The sequence below is a fragment of the Xyrauchen texanus genome, chromosome 30 (assembly GCF_025860055.1).
Source record: "Xyrauchen texanus isolate HMW12.3.18 chromosome 30, RBS_HiC_50CHRs, whole genome shotgun sequence".
Classification (NCBI taxonomy): Eukaryota; Metazoa; Chordata; class Actinopteri; order Cypriniformes; family Catostomidae; genus Xyrauchen; species Xyrauchen texanus.
This window is the reverse complement of record NC_068305.1, coordinates 10,004,242-10,022,569: the sequence shown is the minus strand read 5'-3', so window position 1 is coordinate 10,022,569 and position 18,328 is coordinate 10,004,242. Positions and strand designations below refer to the sequence as shown.

General features: G+C 36.8%; 2 protein-coding genes across 2 annotated transcripts in view; both read right to left on the bottom strand.

Annotated features, from left to right (window-relative positions):
- Positions 1–2,109, bottom strand: part of LOC127624228 (serine/threonine-protein phosphatase 2A 56 kDa regulatory subunit alpha isoform-like) — a 39,677-nt gene extending 37,568 nt beyond the window's left edge. Inside the window, exon 1 of the mRNA XM_052098954.1 lies at positions 1,670–2,109. Coding sequence (XP_051954914.1) covers positions 1,670–1,829 — 160 coding nt within the window. The 5' untranslated portion in view covers positions 1,830–2,109. The remainder of the gene's footprint in view (positions 1–1,669) is intronic.
- An 869-nt stretch (positions 2,110–2,978) lies between these two features.
- dtl (denticleless E3 ubiquitin protein ligase homolog (Drosophila)) lies at positions 2,979–17,079 on the bottom strand. Its single transcript, XM_052099237.1, has 15 exons — positions 16,982–17,079; positions 16,697–16,822; positions 16,499–16,591; positions 16,352–16,413; positions 16,111–16,231; positions 13,511–13,576; positions 13,035–13,135; positions 12,796–12,869; positions 11,270–11,373; positions 11,072–11,176; positions 8,539–8,651; positions 8,303–8,392; positions 6,772–6,907; positions 5,918–6,513; positions 2,979–3,235 (listed from the first exon to the last, which is right to left on the bottom strand). The coding sequence occupies exons 1-15, from the start codon at positions 17,031–17,033 to the stop codon at positions 3,119–3,121; spliced, it is 1,956 nt and encodes a 651-aa protein (XP_051955197.1). The 5' UTR covers positions 17,034–17,079; the 3' UTR covers positions 2,979–3,118.
- Positions 17,080–18,328: the final 1,249 nt, after the last annotated feature.

Sequence of the window (18,328 nt, the reverse complement as noted above, 5' to 3'; positions counted from 1 at the left end):
TTCATCAGAAATGTCAGAAATAGAGAGTGAGAGGTTGTATAGAAATTTAGACCAAAATGTAATTCCTTTTTTACTGTGTATCTTGTCATTGCAGTCTTTATGCATGATAATAATTTTAAGCTTGATTACACTTCTTAGTGCTTGACTGAATGCAGATGTCAAGATTTATAGTAAAAAAGAACTTAAATATTCTGTTTCTCACACACAACTATCATATATTTTCTGAATAGTATTATGGATTACTTTTATGGTGCCTTTATGTGCTTTTTGGAGCTTCAAAGTTTTTGTCACCATTCATACAGAGCTGAGATATTCTTCTAAAAATCGTCATTTGTGTTCTGCAGAAGAATGTAATACACATCTGGGATGGCATGAGGGTGAGTAGATGAGAGAATTTTGGGGGGAATCCCTTTAAGAGATTTTATAACATGTGATATTTAATCTAAAAAGGCTTCAAATTTAGGCAAAGTATTGAGACATTTGTTACATAACTTTTGTAAATAAAATTAACTCAAGTTTAAAAAAAAGGAGACAAACTAAAACTTAAATCCTCCCAAATGGATTGAACATGTTTTCACTCATAAAATGGGACATGGCAGCAAAAGTAGCAATTAGACAATTTTTGGGATAAATAATATGGACTATCATAAAATGTACAATTAAATATTTTTCAGGTCGTAACCAGGCTTTTATCCATTCCTGGTGAGTTTAGTGTATGTGGGTCAATGACGTGACACTCAATTATTTTATTTATTTTTTGTCTGTCCTGGAACAGGTTTTTTTTAAATGCATTAAATCATTTCATAACAATTATCTGAATACACTTCTACTATGATGAACATGTTTTCAATTCCTGAGTTTAAATAGAAAGCATATAACAATTACTTTTATAGGTCAGTTATTTAGACAGCCACTGTTCTGATTGGCTCTCTAGGAATCTCACTGCTTGCTGCTACTGAGTGGGGCTACATAAGTGATAAGGTAAAGTAGGCATTGATGTGTTGTTCTGGAGGCAGTCAGATGCAAAGATGTGACATCACAATGTGGAGGAAGAACGAGTTATTTTTTTGCAGCTTGGTTTCAACAAAAATGAAGCAATTTTGTTTTAAAAAAAACTTTCCATATCAAAATCAGGTGGTGTAACCAACATGCTGGAAGCCATTTAGACGTCACCTGACAAAAAAAAAAAAAAAAAAAAAAAAACAGAAGACACCCCCTAGAGGCTGTGTTTGAATGTATTATATATCAATAATTGTATTTTTTTTTTCCACCCTCTGGTCAAATGGGGTAACAAAAAAAATATATTTGTGACTAAAAAAATAATTGTGAAAAAAAAAAAGCAATTTAAAGATTTTTTTTTTGTTTTGTACACTCACGTGTTTTTAATGTGCAAGGAAAGTATTGTAGATGTATTTATAGTTACACCACTTGATACCGTTAAATCATTAATTCGGTTATTTTTAGAGAATGTAAAAAAATTATTGAAATTACATTTCTACGACCTTGTCACGTGTTTTAAACTAGCCACGAGTCGTTTTTTCTAAAAAATTGTGTCACCGTATTTGTCAATGTCTCGTCACGCGCCTATGCTGGCCAAAAATGCCGTCTAGGTAGGCAGCTCAACCCGGTTTTAATACACAGCCCTATTTTCAGCCGTTTATCCGCTTACCTTTGAGCTGCGGGAGCGCAGAGATCTCCGGAGCCGCAGGCCTGATGCTGCTGTTCGCCGCAAACTGAGACGAGCCCTGACAAATCCTCTGTCTCTGAGCCTTCCTCACCGATTTCCGAGTGAATCCGTCCACTTTCTCAGACGCAGATATCGCCGACATTCCAAAAGCAGCTCTATCCAATAAGCAGAGTTTACAGGGATTGCATTTGCATTAAATGCTCTCTAGTCTGACCGACATCCCATCGATCCTTCTGCTTATTAAACTCTACAGAACTCATCTAATGACATGCAGTCAATAAAGTCCCGCAGATGTATGAGTCAACACTCATGCATGATTCCCAAACAAGCCACAGGTATCACAGGTCTATATTTTGCTGACATATGAAAGTGGAGAAATTAGTTAATAGCAGGACTTATCAAGATGAAATGTTCAAACAATACCCGGTGCCCAAGTATACCTGCGCGCGCGCAAAAAAAAAAAAAAAAAAAAAAAAACTTCGTCTACGCAGCACAATTCAAACTCGGGTTGCAAACATGAACCCGAAACACGGAGGCACTATTATCCATATGCTTGGAATAGGCTCCATTAATTTGAGATGTAAGGAAATACTTTAATGCGTTTCCTCCGACCCGTAAAACATTCTCAAATCCACTGAACTTCATTCAGCTACTGGTACGCTCCATTGGGGTCTAAAAATAAAAATGAGGCACAGACTGACAGATTGTTCATCCAATCAGAATTCGCGCATAAAGTACACTCCGCCCTCTGACCAATCAGATTCGTGTTTTAATGGATTTTTCGGAAATACACAGACACAACATGCGAAAGTGGTTACTACTGCATCCTTACACTCACAAAAAAATAAAACAAATATGCAAAATGAGCATGTTTTACAACAAATATGTAAGCAGAAATATCAGGTCTGATTCCATACAAATTTGCGGGCAAATAAAAAAAAAAAAATATACATGTATGGTACAGCATGTAGTATGCTCAAAGTAACAGATCTAAATGTAAAAAAGCAGCATAGTTTAAAATAAACTTATATAAACAATTTGAGCTCACTACAGTTTGCAGTTCTTCAATATTTTCAAAAGCACTGAGCAAAATGTATATGGATTAGTTATGTAAAGTGCAGCTTTACAATCAATGTAGAACTCTGAAAAGCATGTCACCCACATTTAAATAGAGACGAGCATTTGTGCCAAGCCATGGAAGCTTTTGTAGAGTTTAATTGCAGTGTCAAATGATGATTTCTCAGATGTTCACATCACTTTGATCCCGCTCTTAAAAATGAAACTTATTTAAAAATATAAAACTAGATAAAAATCGAAACATTACATACATAAATACAGGCCGCATATTTCAAGGAAACATGGGATAGAATTTAAACAATAGATTTTTGTCATAAAATAGAGTTCTCAGCAGGATGTCTGATGATCAAACAATCAGTCTTGTGTCCTTTTCATAAAGTAGCTAGAGATTTTTTTCATAGGTCTGGAAGGTGACGCTTTCTGGGCTGGTGGAGGGGAGACGACTCTCTTGGGAAGTGGAGAGACTGCTGCCTAATGAGAGAAAACGATACGAAATAAACCATTTTACACATCTCAACATCAACGAAGCAGCAACCTATCTGCAACAGCATGCTCACGATGAGCTTTCCCACTAACAGCATTTTTTTGGTTCTACACTGAAAATAACATTTCATGTTTAGTACGGTCAACTGAGCCCCTTTGACCAAAATGAAATACTTGAAGTTCCCCCTGATATTTTGACTAATGTTAAAAAGTACACTTGGTAATTGTTTGAACCAAGTGTGCCGCACAAGCCCTCAAAAGTGAAGCCAAAACGTCTCGATCGCCCCCCGGTGACTGGTCCTAGTATAGGCCATAAACCCCGCCTCCCCATGTTATTCAACAGGACGTGAGACCAGCTAAACAATTAAATTACACTTCACATATCTTTTTTCCAAAAATAGAAACTACAGTAAATGACAGAAACTATTACGTTGATGTAATTTTGTTTGTTTTTAGTTAGTTATATGATGCTATAAAAACGGTGCCGTGACATCATGATTGACAGCTGTGATTGACAGTTTCTCTGAGCGAAGTAGTCACTGAAGCACCAACTGACTTTTTTTTTTTTTTCGGGATCTTCGGAGGACTGAGGAGATTGGAGCTTTAAATTTAATATCAAAATGTCTATAATTAATTATTTCACACCATCATAAGACAAAAGTGCAGGGGCGTGTGCTTGCGATTGATTCAGCGAGAGTGAGGGCGGGGCCTTGATTTCGCGGCTTTACTTCCTGCTCACTACTGCGCAGGTCTGGTCCCGAAATCGCAACTGCGCAGACTTAAGTTCCAAAGATGTCAGCGCCATATCGGGCCACTGGCGGCTTCAGTTCTCACCAATGGAAAAGAGCGAAGGGGCGTCGTCCATCTTTTTTTACAGTCTATGGTTTGAACATGTCATCTTGGACTCACACAGACACCTAGGGGCCTGGATGCATCATTCAAACTAAATCTTTTGTTATTATTACCATTGAAGAAATTCCCTATTCACAGTCAGTCACGAATCATTAAATCAATTCAGAGGTCAACCGATAGTGGATTTGCCAATAACCAAGGTGTTGGGAAAGGCTGACAACCGATTATCAGACAATAGTTTTTAAAAATCAATTTATGGAATGTCAATTTTTATTTTTTTTCTTACAATAATGGGCATAGACAAAGAACCCAAAATTAATAAAAGCCCAGAAGCAGTTTATGGTTCAACCAAAAACCCAATAGTAAATACACACAGGACTTTTAAGTATAAACATGCCCAAAACACAATGGGGACTCTTATGTATTTGAAGAAATAACTATCAGCAATAACAATCATTCCAAACAGCAACTATCAGCACAGATTCATCTGTAAAACCGATATATAGATCTACCTCTAAAATCAAAGTAGTAAGTGTCCAATAACATGATGGTTACTGAGATTAAAATATACAGTAATTTGTTTCCCTAAAAAAAAAAAATATATTAGCAGTTTTGAAACATGTATTAAATCATGAAGACTCCAGGCTATATCACCAACCTTATAAAATCCACATTATTCTAAATGGAGAGGGCATGCACATGGGCGTTGCTATGTTAGGATCACATGACCAGCCAAATACTACTCACTAAATCTTAGTAACTCCTGTTATTTGACACTTACATGGATAAATTCTTATTGTACAGTGTATTAATTGCTTACTGCGATTAGTAACTGAAACGGCATTTAAATGACGCTGCCTCCATGCCCCTAGGTGTCAGTGTAGGTCCAAGAAGACATGAACAAAAAGCTCACCTTTAAGAGAGTAGTATTCAGCTGGTCATGTGACCCTAACATGGCAGCCCCCATGAGGGGGAACCCACTCCATGTACAATAAAACAGCTTTTATAAGGTTACTGATGCAAGTTCTCTTCTCATGCGAGTGCTCATGATTTTTTTACATACGTTTCAAAATTACAATTAATTTCTTTTGGAGTAAAATGTGTTTTTTGTTTTTCTTAAGTGAGTGCACCGTTTAAAATATAATTTTGAACGCATTTTTTTTAGAATTCTCAGTACAATTTCACAAATCTTGATTCAATTTTTTGTTGTTTTTTTTACATCAACTATACATTTTATTCAATTTACTATTGGCTTGTCAGCTAAGGGTTAGCCAACCCTAAAAATGTTTTGGCTGCAGAACAAAATATTAACCGTCTGAATCAATTGAAAGCCTTAAGACCCACCAGAAGCATCTACCAAGCAGTCAGGTTGGCAGTGAACAGAACCAACTCAAAAGTGGCTGATAAGTGGTATTGCCATTCATGACTACAGGGCGAAACGTCAATGTTTTAAGAACTCGGTAAATTACGTAAATAATAATTTCCTCTCACGAACCCCCTCCTGTTGACAACCGCTTCCCCCCAAACTATGGGAGCAGTTCACTACATTAAGTTGTCATAAAAGCCTATTACAAAAGATTGAGTTAAGTTTACAATGAATTTAACACTTACAATTTCAGTACACTAATTCCAAAATTCTACTCGCAGTAAATTGTGGGGATTTGTTTTGTTTAAGTTCGAGCTGTTAATCTGGATGCCAAAATAAACGTGTGTTAGCGGTGCATTACAAAATTACGAGAGCAATTTTCTGATCATGTACAATGGGACAGTAGATCTGCAGTGACATGTAGCAAATGTATATTTGAATGCATTACTCACTGGGGAGCAGTGTATTCTAGCATCCTGTCGTTTGCTGCTGCTGTTGGGACTTTTGGGCTGAGCTGATCCTTTAAGTCTCTGGCTGATCACGGACAACCAATCAGTCGTTCTTGGAGAGCTGTTCTCTTTACCAGCTTCAACGGTTGAGCGGCACTTCTCTTCAGTTTCCAAACTGAATAAGTCGCTCTTCTCTTCGGAGCAGTTCTGCGAGCTCACCGAACTCTTGCTCCTCTTCATATCTGGATACAACTCAGATACTCCATTCTCCTCACCCAAACCAGATCCAGCAGCATCACCCGTGTCCAGTCGTCGCTTGGCACGCCGTTCAGAGGAAGGACCCTGGACGACAGGTTGGAGCACCGTACGAGGTGGAGATGTGTCACGGTTACCTGGAGAACAACTGCGGCTGATCCACTGCTGGATAGATGAAGTGATTTTGGGGCTGCTGAGTTTGGCCACAGGTGCAGATGTGTTTGATGGGAGGGGTAAATTGGCACCGGTGGGGGCACAAGCAGCAGGCCGGGGTGAAGCCAGAGAGACATTCCTCTCTGACCTGGGACTTTTGGCAGGAGTGTGTGGAACAGGGCTGTGAAGGTCTGAAGAGACAATGATAACTGAATTACAATTGATTACTGTACGTATTTCAGTTGTATAAGTTAGGCAGTAAACCAGGCTGCAAATGGCATGTCCTGCTGGCATTAACCTGCCATTTTCACGTCATTAGAATGTGTCATGTCTCAAAAATACTGAAGACCCTTAATTCTTAATTACCAGCTAAATCTGCCTGCAATGTTCACAATTAATTATTTATGATTGACAGTAAAACGTTTTACACAAATCAAAATAATTCCTACCGGGTGTACTAGCTGGTGATTGGATTTTACGAAGTGTCCAGCCTACAATGTTGGCATCTCTGTTTGCGGTGCCTTCTTCTGGTCTGCAGTTCAGGCGCCAGAGCCTAACGGTGTTGTCATCGGAGCAAGAAGCAATCTGCAGAGAGAGTGACCAATATTACACTGCTTTATATTTAACCATTCTGGTTCATTAATGGTTAAATCCTCTTATTTACTCACCCTATTACCATCCGAGTTTGTATGACTTTCTTCTGCAGAGCAGATATTAAGATTTTTAGAAGAATCTCTGCTCTGTAGGTCCATACAATGCAACTGAATGGTGACCAGAAATTTGAAAGCTCCAAAAAACATATAAAGGCACCATAAATGTAATCCACAAGACTCCAGTGGTTTGATCCGTGTTTTCTTAAGCGATCCAATCGGTCTCTGGTGAGAACAGACCAAAATGCAACACCTTTTGCACTATAAATCTTGATATCAGCAGTCCCCTTGGCGATCATGAACGCAAGCTCAATAACACTTCTTGGCGCCATCTAGCGCGCTGCGCATGCAAACACTAGGAAGTGTAATCAAGCTTTAAATCATGATCACCAAGGAGACAGTAGTAAAAAAAACTTTAGAGAACAAGGAGTTACATATTGGTCTGTTCTCACCTAAAACTGATTGGATCACTTCTGATGACATGGATTAAACTGGAGTCTTTTGGATAACTTTTATGCTGCCTTTGTGCTTTTCGGAGCTTCAAAGTTCTGGCCAGCAATTTACTTGCATTGTAAGGACCTGCAGAGCTGAAATATTATTCTAAAAAAATTCATTTTTGGTTCTGCAGAAGAAAGTGTCATACACATCTGGGATAGTATGTGGGTGAGTAAAATGGGGGAAAAAAAAAGAAAAAGTTGGGAGGTTAACTATTCCTTTAATGATTATTTTAGGATTCTTAAGGAAACAAATTTATAAATGTACTGCCACGTTACCAAATGATGATTTGATATTTTAACATGACTAAATCAATGGCTTGCGGTTCAGTACACTTTTTATATTCACAAAAACAGAAAAAAAAGAAAACAAAAAAAAAGAACGGGCTGTTAAGAGTCATTAGTTTGGGAATCGGACTACACTGGTCACACAATGTTTAGCGGTGCTGCAGAATGGCAGCACAGGAAACACCGTGAGAGGATTTTAGTACAATGTTCCATCTGCAACCGCAGAAGAATGCACATTTGAGAACCATTCGCTGAATCGAAAGTTATGAAGATATACAGTTTCTAAATAGGGTTTCCCAACACTAACTAGATTACTTAAATGACTATCAATTTTGAAAGGGTCACAATTCTTTTAACCATTTGTTTTAGAAAATAATCAAAGCCAATTTTTGTTATTGTAAAAACAAACATCCAACAATGTTTTGTGCGAGTGCATGTGAAGGAACAACTGCAGTCCAAAATTCAGTTGTTCAATCAAAAAACAGGGTTGCACACTCAAGTGATATGCACTCGGAAAAATGCATGCAAACCTAATAAAAACTAATTACCTTGGTAAAGTCAGTGGGGCACCAGGCCACTGAAGTGACTTCCTGGCTATGACCCTGAAGCATCAAGGGAGCTTGTTTTGGTTCTGAAATCTTGAACAAAAGCAATAAAAAGAGTTAAGAATGTGCAGATAGTGACCACAAATGTCCCAATTCTCAGATGAGACATGGAGAACTGGGTATGCCAGAAGGGTTTCTATATCACCATAGACTCCGTGAGTGTTCAAAGGACTCCTCACCTTCCATATGAAAGCATGATGGTCACTTGAGCCACTAGCCAAGAACTGGTCATCTGGGCTGACGCTGGATTTCACATAAAATGAAGAGTTACTGTGACCACTGAATACAGCAACTGTAAAGAGAAACACCTTTATTAGCCCTCAATTATCATTTCAAAGTACTTTTTTAAAGGAATAGTTCACCCAAAAATGTATATTCCCTCATTTACTCAACCTCATGCCATCCCAGATGTGTATGATTTGCTTTCTTCTGCAGTACACAAACCAATTTTTTTTTATAAAAAAAAAAATCTCCAAAAACCACATGAAGGCAGCCTAAAAGTAATCCATATGACTCCAGTGGTTTAATCCATGTCTTCTGAAGCCATATGACAGGTGTAGGTGGAAAAACAGATTCATATTTATATCCTTCATTTACTATAAATCTCCACCTTTGACCACCCAACCAGAATGGTGCACGAAGAATGCAAATCACCAAAAAACAAAAGAATGTGAAAGTGGAGATTTAAAGTAAAAAAGGACTTAAATATTTAAATTTTCCCTCACTCACACCTATCATATTGCTTCTGAAGACAAGGATTTAACCACATATCGCTTCAAAGCTCTGGCCACCATTCACTTGCATTGAATGGACCTACAGAGCTGAAATATTCTTCTAAAATGTTAATTTGTGTTATCAAGAAGAAAGTAAGTCATACACATTGGAGATGGCATGAGCGCAAGAAACACTAAGAATTTTCATTTTTGAATGAACTATTACTTTAAATATTAAAAATGAAACCCTGCTTACACGCAATGCAAAATCCAGGTAAACAGTAGGGTTGTGCCGATGGACGACATCATCGTCCATCGTGATGGCTGACCAACATCACGATGTAGAGCCACCATCGTGATGCCACGCCCCCTTTTGCGAGACTTGCTAGTGTGACTCACTAATCCTAGTCTCTTCTATAGTTAACCTAAAAACTTTGTAGGGATTGCTCTGTAAATTAAATTGAGAATATAACTAATGCATATATGCTATTTTAAATACTGTAGTATATGCCAGAGGCGTGGCGTGTTAGTCTGTGAAAATACCGTGTCAGGCAGGCTACACAAATATTGATCTGGACATTGTTAGCTTCTTGTCTTTTTTTTACATGTCTTACACTGTACATTTAGATTAAAATATTTTATGTTGTAGGCTACAAGAAAATAGCCTTTATTAATTAATTATTAGTAGTTGTAGTGTCTCAGAAAATCTTGCTCATTGTCACATAGCTCTTGTATACACTGAAGCGGCAGTTTAAGATAAACCCAGACCAGCGAGCGTCAAATAACTTTTGTCTGGTTAATACTTTTAAAGAAAAATTTCCTTGGCCATAAATCCATAATGTCAAATCAAATGAAAGAAACAAGGTGAATATGAATAACACACATTTATTAAAACATAGAAGAACAACACATAAAGAACAAGAAAGCGGAACAACACTCAGACCGAAACTTCGGCATTAACATTTCACTTATAATTAGCAGCACAATTAACTTCAGCACAGGCTACAAAATAAATTATGTTATTGAAATATTGTAAAGTGGTCATATGAACTACACAATGAGCGTTTAAAAAATATTATGCAAAATCGAATAGCTCCATAGCGGATGGCGAAAAATGCGTGAAGAAGTCTAATATCTTTCACCACAGACCATGTTTAAATTTCGATGTTTCTGGCCAGAAATACCAACATATTCACTTTATCTGGTTTTAATAAGCTGCGGATTGGAGTAACTACACTACCAGCTGTGCTGAAGACCAGCTCTGATGGAGTACTGGTAGCACATATGCACAGATATTTCCGTGCTAATCTTGCCATGAGCGGAAACCTTTTGTCGTTCGTTTTCCACCAAGTCAGCGGGTCCTCTTCCCCATCAATGGCCATTTCCTGCAGGTACATGGTCATTTCTGCCTCGACCTTTTGCTCATCAGTGAGTAAAATAACGAAATTATAGTTTTTAAGTGGAAAATAGTATTTATGTAAAGAGATATATTAAAATAAATAGTGCACAACTCTTCTTAAGTGAAAGCTAAAAAAAAAAAATGCTTCACGTGTCAGTGCAACCTACTGATAAAAGCGCCCGACGAGTCATTAGTTGGGTTGGTAAAATAACGAAATTATAATTTTTCATATAATTTTAGAAAATTATATGAAATTATATAACCCCCCCACGACGATATCATAGATCCATCGCGATGTTTTACTGTCAACATCGTCAACTGCCAATTTAGGGGACATCGCCCAACCCTAGTAAACAGCATGTGAAGATTATTCCATGTTAATCATTTATTCTATATATAAAAAAAACAGCAGTATCTGAGGGTAGTTAAATAACATTCTTTTGTTTACCCCCCCCCCAAAAAAAAATTTAATTAACAAAGTTATACATGACTCTGATGGCATGTAGCACGCCAGTGAGAGTGCCGACTCAATTTCTTTGAGATTCAACATTTTAGGACATTTTTAAATAATAATAATAAACATTTTTATTATTATTTTACCTGGTGTTGTTTTCAAACCACTGATATTGAACATGTAGATGTTGTCATCTGTGCAGTTGGAGAAAAGCCTGGAGCTAGTGGAGTCCAGCGAAAGACCAGAATAACCTGCAGGAGGAATGCATTGGTGAAAATTAAAATACTAATCATCACTGCTCATGTCCACCCTGTCATTTGACCAATAATTTATAAGTTGCATACCTAGTTTGCGTGTACAGGAGCCTGGGTATGGATAGGCCTGTAGAGGGAGAGACTTCTGGTAGTATGCAGTGTAGTTCTTCCGCAAATCCCACATTTTAATGGTCCTATGCAGAGATACGACAGTTGGACAGTTAAGTATGATTGTACTGTATATTGAACAATCTATATTGTACCATGCAACAGTCGAAACGTGTCAACAAAAACAAAATTTATATACCAAATCACACAGAGCACGGACAACAGAAACGCCTCATTCTCTGAATGGAATCCACAGACCAGTAAAAAAAAAAAAAAACCTGTTCGATAACCACTCCATGATAACTGAAAGATACATCAACTAGAAGATGTGTAATTTTTAATTATTAAATCCTGCATTCATGGTGCTACTGCAAACATGCCAACCTAGGCCTTGGTATGCATCTGTTATCCTCTTATTTTATGATGGAATGTGTGAATATAGTCCACGTAAGAACATGTTTTTTATATTGGTTTTATTTGCTACTACAAAGATTGGTTTTGGGTGATATGAATGTTACCATGGCAGACAGATAGGATTAGTCAAGGGACAAAATAATAGTATTTAGAGGCCCATTAATGAGTCACATCATGTGTGGATGGTTTACAAAATGGACTGAGTTGCATTTTTTCCAAGCAAGTGCAAAGAAGAAATGTGAACTAATGAGAAATTATGAAACGGGAGACGTCCCAAACAAGAAGAGGTAGAACTTGTTATTAAGGGGTGTAAAGCGTTGCCAAGTTTATTTGTTTTACAACAGCAATGTGGCTCATGGGCTTTATTATTAATAATGTTAGTCTTGCTATTTTCAATCTTAGTCTTATCACATACACTTCTGTTCAAAAGTTTAGGGTCACTTATTCTTTATTTTTTCACATTTTAGAATAATAGCAAAGTCATCACAACTATGGAATAATAGAACTGGAAATATGAGAATTATGTTGTGACTAAAAATCCAAAATAAGCCAAAACTGTGTTATATTTTATCTTCTTCAAAGTAGTCACCCTTTGCCTAGACCTTGCAGAAATGTACACTTGCCATTTTCTCGACCAACTTCTTGAGGTATCACCCTGGGATGCTTTTTAAACAGTATTGAAGGAGTTCCCATCTATGTTGGGCACTTATTGGCTGCTTAATTATTCGGTCCAAGTCATCCATTCAAAAAAAAAAAAAATTTTAGTTTTGTAATTAAATAAATTAATATGGTGGTACAATTATATTTTTGCCTACAAAATGTTTGAAATTCGTTTAAGCACACGTCTTCAGATCAAAAGAAGATCATGAGAAACATTTCAGTCAAGTGACCCTAAACTTTTGAACAGTAGTGTATTTACAGTATAAAGAAGCTGTTTTGACACTTATGCCAGATTTTGTATTTATTTATTAATCATTTAATCTTAAAAGCGTTCATCAAGTTCCAAAAAAGAGAAACAAAATTAAATAAATTAGGCTTTACTTTCATTTGATCAGGCTACTCAAGAATAGCCTGTGGCCCAAATTTGAACATACCCATCTACTGCTCCTGAAGAGATAAGCTTGTTCTCATCGCAGAACAGAACCACTGTTACACCCTGCTGGGAGTCCTGAGGGGAGAAAATCTCTGGATTTATACAACTGCACTTATTTTGTATTATAATGTTTAATGAAAGAGCCAAGTCCAAGAAAATCCCATTAAATGCAACTGCTATTTTGATCTACGCCCCATTAAATCTTACAAAACTAGAACAAATGAGGCTTATTGAACTCACCACAGGGGGCGCCATACCACGCCTCTTCTTTGTTTGAGGCGTGTGTCTCTCAGGTTTCATATGGGCACCACTGATCTGTTTTACCTGCCTGTAGAAACCATCTGTGATGGATGAAAAACATTTTGTAAGCTTTAAATCATTTTTGTCACCCAATCATTTACACCTTGATCTGAATAAATAAAAAGAAAAAAAGTTCCAGCTAGGTCTCCCAAGCAACCAAATTGGCCCAGTTGTTAGGGAGGGTAAGAGTCACATGGGGTTATCTCCTCGTGGTCACTATATTGTGGTTCTCGCTCACGCACTATGTCTCCACAGTAACACGCTCAACAAGCCACGTGATGAGATGTGCAGTTTGACTGTCTCAGACAACAGAAGGCAACTGAGATCCGTCCTCCGCCACCACGAGGACTTAAAGAGCGCATTGGGATTTCCAAATGGAGAAGAAAAATTGGTACAATTTTTTTTAATAAAAGTACCTTTTTTGCTGCATCTTGTATCCCAGACCATTATGTTCCCATCTCTTCCTCCAGTACTAAATACAGCTGTGTTGGGAATACAACAAACAAAGTTAAAGAAATAGGAATTCTTTAAACATTTAAACTAAAAATGTCCCCTTTCACTTTCGTATTTTGGCAATTTGTATTCTTAGTGTATATTGCCACCTACTGGTCAGGGAGGGAGAATTTATAGTAACAAAGGACTTAAATATTGATCGGGTTTGCACCTACACCCAAGGCCTTAACCATGTCTTGAACATTGGGGGGGGGGGGCAAACCATTTTGTGGGTGGCGGGATCATGGGTGTTGAGGTCACAAATATAATCATCCTCTTGTGTCCTTTAAAATAGTAAAGGCTCTGATCTGAATAAAGGCTTTAAAATGCATTCAATGCCCAAAATTGCATAATTTTTGGTTTAAAAACAAAGTCACACAGAAGTTAGTACAGTACAAGTCTACCACTGTGTGTGCTCGCAATTTGCCAGTTTCAGTCATCTTTTCTTTCTTTTTTGTGCTCACATACGAATACAATTGGAATTTCTTTCATCATTGATGTATCTGTAAAATGACATGACTGTGTCAGCAGGCTAGCAAAAAGAAAACACAAAATTATTTACTACCCTCAAGTTGTCCCTCATTATGTTTTCCTCCCAGTACAATCTTAACACAATATTTCCTTCAAGAATCCTAACGCTGCTCTTTTCCATACAAAAACAGCTTATTTTGACCACTGCGGTCAAGGTCAAAGGGGAAATTAGTTTTTTATAAAAATACCATAAAAGTACACATAGCTGTTGTATGGCCCCAGAAAGTGCAATAAAGTGCACAAGACATATTGACTACTGTTATGATGTCTTTATACTGAACCTTTAATAGTGCTTTATAGTACTTGTCCATTATGAAGCTTGACTGCTCCATCTCATTTTAAACGGTTATTCTATGGAATAGAGCTGCTTAAAATTTTTGAATCTTTTGATAAAATCTGTTTTTATGTTCCAAGAAGAACCCCAGCACATTGGTTTTGAACATCATATGGGTGAGCAAATGAGTAAAAATACATTTTCCATTTTTAGGTGAACTGGTGGCTCGTACTTAAAATAAAACTCTTTGGAGATGCTGTACAAAATTCTGAATTAAACAAAGAAATAATTTAGAAAATCTTAACTTGTTACCTAATAATATTTGCATTAAAAATATAGTGACACGGTCCTTGCCAAAACCAAAAAAACTGAATTGAAGCAACATTTCACAGGTTCTATCATGTTCTAGTTTTAATCTGAGGGTGAAAATGCTCTACTTTGTGTTATAGATCATTTTAAAAGACAATATCAAGTGAATTTTCTAAACATGTACTTCAGAAACATTCCAGATTATCACAATCATTCAATTCATTTACAATATACACACACACACACACACACACACACACACACACACTCTTACTTACTTTGTGGTAAGCCTGATTCGCTGAAATCTGCTCCGTTAAAGGTTTTCACATTAAATATTATGAATGAAAAATGAATCACATACAGACGTGACATTTTTGGTAAATATGCTAAAATGGTCTGCACTTATATAACGCCTTTTTTAACCTTAACGGTTAGCACTTTACGCTGTTTCCCATTCACTCACACACACACACTCACACACACACACACACACACACACACCAATGACAGCAGAGGCTGCCATTGGGAGCAACTTTTAACTCCAAGCGGCACATTTCACCAAATGGTGAATACTGATGCTTCCGTTATGTGTGCCGCCAGAATAATCCACGAGGTTCCCGCTCAATTCCTTAGAGTCCCGTCTTCATTGATTTGATTGGCTAGCTCAAATAACATTGACGAGTGCTGTTAGACTACTGTGCACACAAAAAGCTGTACTTTTCTTTTTTAAATCATTCGGCAACAACTTAATGACAATTAAACAGAGGTGCATAACCATACAAATCCCAATTTCCTCATCATATTTGGTCATATATACAGCTGTGAGTCAGCAAACTCAATCACAGCATCAACTCCGTTTGTTCTTCTTTTGCCAATGATTATGTGCACAAACATCTGGCTCCTGCACTGGCTAAATGTGTGCAGTCACAATATTTGCAGGACTAATTTTTCCTCACTGAATAAGATGATACTTTATAGAGAAAATAAAGACATTTTATCACTTTTTTTAAGTAAACGTGACATTACTTTATGATCATTGTTTTCATATGTGGGTTGATATTGTGAGAGGGCTCCTCAGTTTTAATAATTTATCAAAAATTGTCCTTAAAATGTTAATCTTTTTTTTTTTTGCCGTAGTAAAAGTTTATAAAAAAAATGTGTTAGTTAAGAGAAGAGTTAAAAATTACGTTAAGTTATTTTAGTTTTTTTGTCAATAAAAATGGGTTATAAAATTGTGCACGATCCATTGCGGGACTTAATAGTCGTATACTGCACATTTTGGCAAACGTATCATCCAGGTATTCTGTACATCCCAAAATTTTTCATTCTATGCACAGTATTCATACAGGCGCAATTGGAGTTATATGGGACTACATGATTCCTAAGTCTCATCATGGGATCGGTAGTTACCTCTCTCTTGCTTTGGGAAAGCCACTGATTTAAGACTGCACTGATGACCTTTAAATGTTCCCAACAGGTCGCCAGTGATCACATCCCACAGACGGGCTGTCTGGTCACCCGAGGCGGTCACCTGTATAGGGATATATTCAAATTTCTCATTTTGAGCTCTCAATATATACCAGGCACAGTTTAGTATATTACTCAAAAGCATTGAGAGCATCATAGGAAGAAAGATGGAAATGAATCTCACCAAGCTGCTCACACCAGGAACCCAAGCAATGTCGAAAACTGCATTATCATGTGCCTGCCACTCTGCAAACCCAAAGATATACATTTATGCTGCAGTTGAACAAAAAAAAAAACGTTTTTGTACTAATATTGATAGAAATGAGCCTACCTTTCAGTATAGAGCTCTGCTTTTCTCCTGCATTCAAGATAGACAAAAGACCTTCTTCATTTGCAACAGCTAGGCAGCTCTGCTGGCGGGGGTCTTTAACAATTTTGCAAAGAAAAAAAAAACATAACATGTTAGTCTGGGTTACCGTATGAGTGGATGTGTGTGTGGACTGTGCATGCAAGAGTTTAATTTTTGTACCAGAGCAAAACGTGCATCCAAACGGCGGCACAGCAGCAGCTGAAGATCCATAAGAAACATGTTCATCCTGTCGAGTGCATTGAAATCCATCCAACAGAGAGGACAGAGGAAGCCCCCGACGATGGTCTGAGTAAAAAAAATCGATTAAATGTTGAGAAGATAATCAGAAACGCGTCAAGCGATGTACCGAAATCGCATCAATAGCCAACTAAAACAGACAACGCGTAAATCAAAAGCAATTCCTTTAACCATAAACAAACCTTAAATTTCTCAAATCACACTCACCGTTACGTCTTTTTGAAAGTCCTCGATCAATAACATGGTGAAAGAGAGACATCGCTGTACTTGGATCTGTATTTTATCCTCAAGTGAGCAGTTTCCCGCGAACAATGAATATGTTGAAAAGACGAACTACGCGCGAAAACTACGTCAACTGTTCTGATTGGTCAACGCCGAAACGGTAGAACTGAAAACAGTGGAACGGCAGTTGGCTTACAGCTGCTTCCGGTGTTTGAAATGCCTTTGTATTCCACAGGGGGCGCTATGCGGCCCAGGTAGACGCTCTTCCGTTTTCTCTTAGCAAGTTACAAAAATGTCATCAATATTATTTGACAATATTGCCATTTTGTGCATTCACATCTTAGCAAAGTGTAAACAGAGAATTTGATAAGTACACTTAAAATGTGAATCAATATAACTTTGTAATTGTAATTGTGATTATATTATATTAAACTTTAACATTATTGATGACAGAAAACAATGACAGTGACAACAAATTACAATTGCCATACCAGAACAACATATTAAACACAGCATAGCATACAATAGGCTAATACAAAACAATAACAACACATGGGGAACAGAATTCAGAGTTCAGAGCTTTGAATTTTTTTTAGCACACACACACATACAGTAAAAACAAAAACAATCATAAAAAATATTAATTCAAACTCTTAAAGACAAGGAAGAAATGTGATGCATCTATACATTTGCATTTGTGTTTGGCATTTTGCTAGCAACAATAATTGCAAGTTAACATACAAAAATTACATGATTAAAAATTAAAAACACTATTTTATTATTAAAATAATAATAATAATCAATCAATTAATACATATAAAAATAATACAAAATAACAATTAGTATAAATATGAAAATAAATAAATATAAATGATATTATAGCCTAATACTAATACAATGTGTTATTTCTTACCATTTACTTTCTTTTATTATTATTATTATTATTGCCTGGGTAGCATAAAAAACATTATTTCTTAATTTATTCATTATTTCTTTTTTATTATACGCAAATAACAATATATAGAACTGTTAATTATTTTACGGGGGAAATACCAAATGTACTAAAATTGCCTTTTAGTACACCGAATTTCTAACATTTTATGAATAGTGAATTTGATTCACATTTTATGAATTTAATGAATTTGTGAATAAAAAATTACACAACTACCTCTTGTTACCGTCTCGTTTTTTATTATTATTAACGGCATGTTGGTTGAAACGATCGCTCATGCGTCATGACCAATCAGAGCAAATTCCGACACAGTAGTCAACGCCCTCTTTTGGCAACTGGTGTTTGGTCGGTTTCGCCATAGAGATCTCGTGATCTAATGT

What these genes read in the sequence shown, in the direction of transcription:
- dtl (XM_052099237.1), bottom strand. Translation starts at nt 17,033, where the DNA reads ATGTCTCTCTTTCACCATGTTATTGATCGAGGACTTTCAAAAAGACGT. An exon ending in TGGATGCACGTTTTGCTCTG is followed by an intron (nt 16,592 to 16,696) that starts GTACAAAAATTA and finishes AAATTGTTAAAG; the next exon opens with ACCCCCGCCAGCAGAGCTGC. An exon ending in GTGGTATGGCGCCCCCTGTG is followed by an intron (nt 12,870 to 13,034) that starts GTGAGTTCAATA and finishes TTCTCCCCTCAG; the next exon opens with GACTCCCAGCAGGGTGTAAC.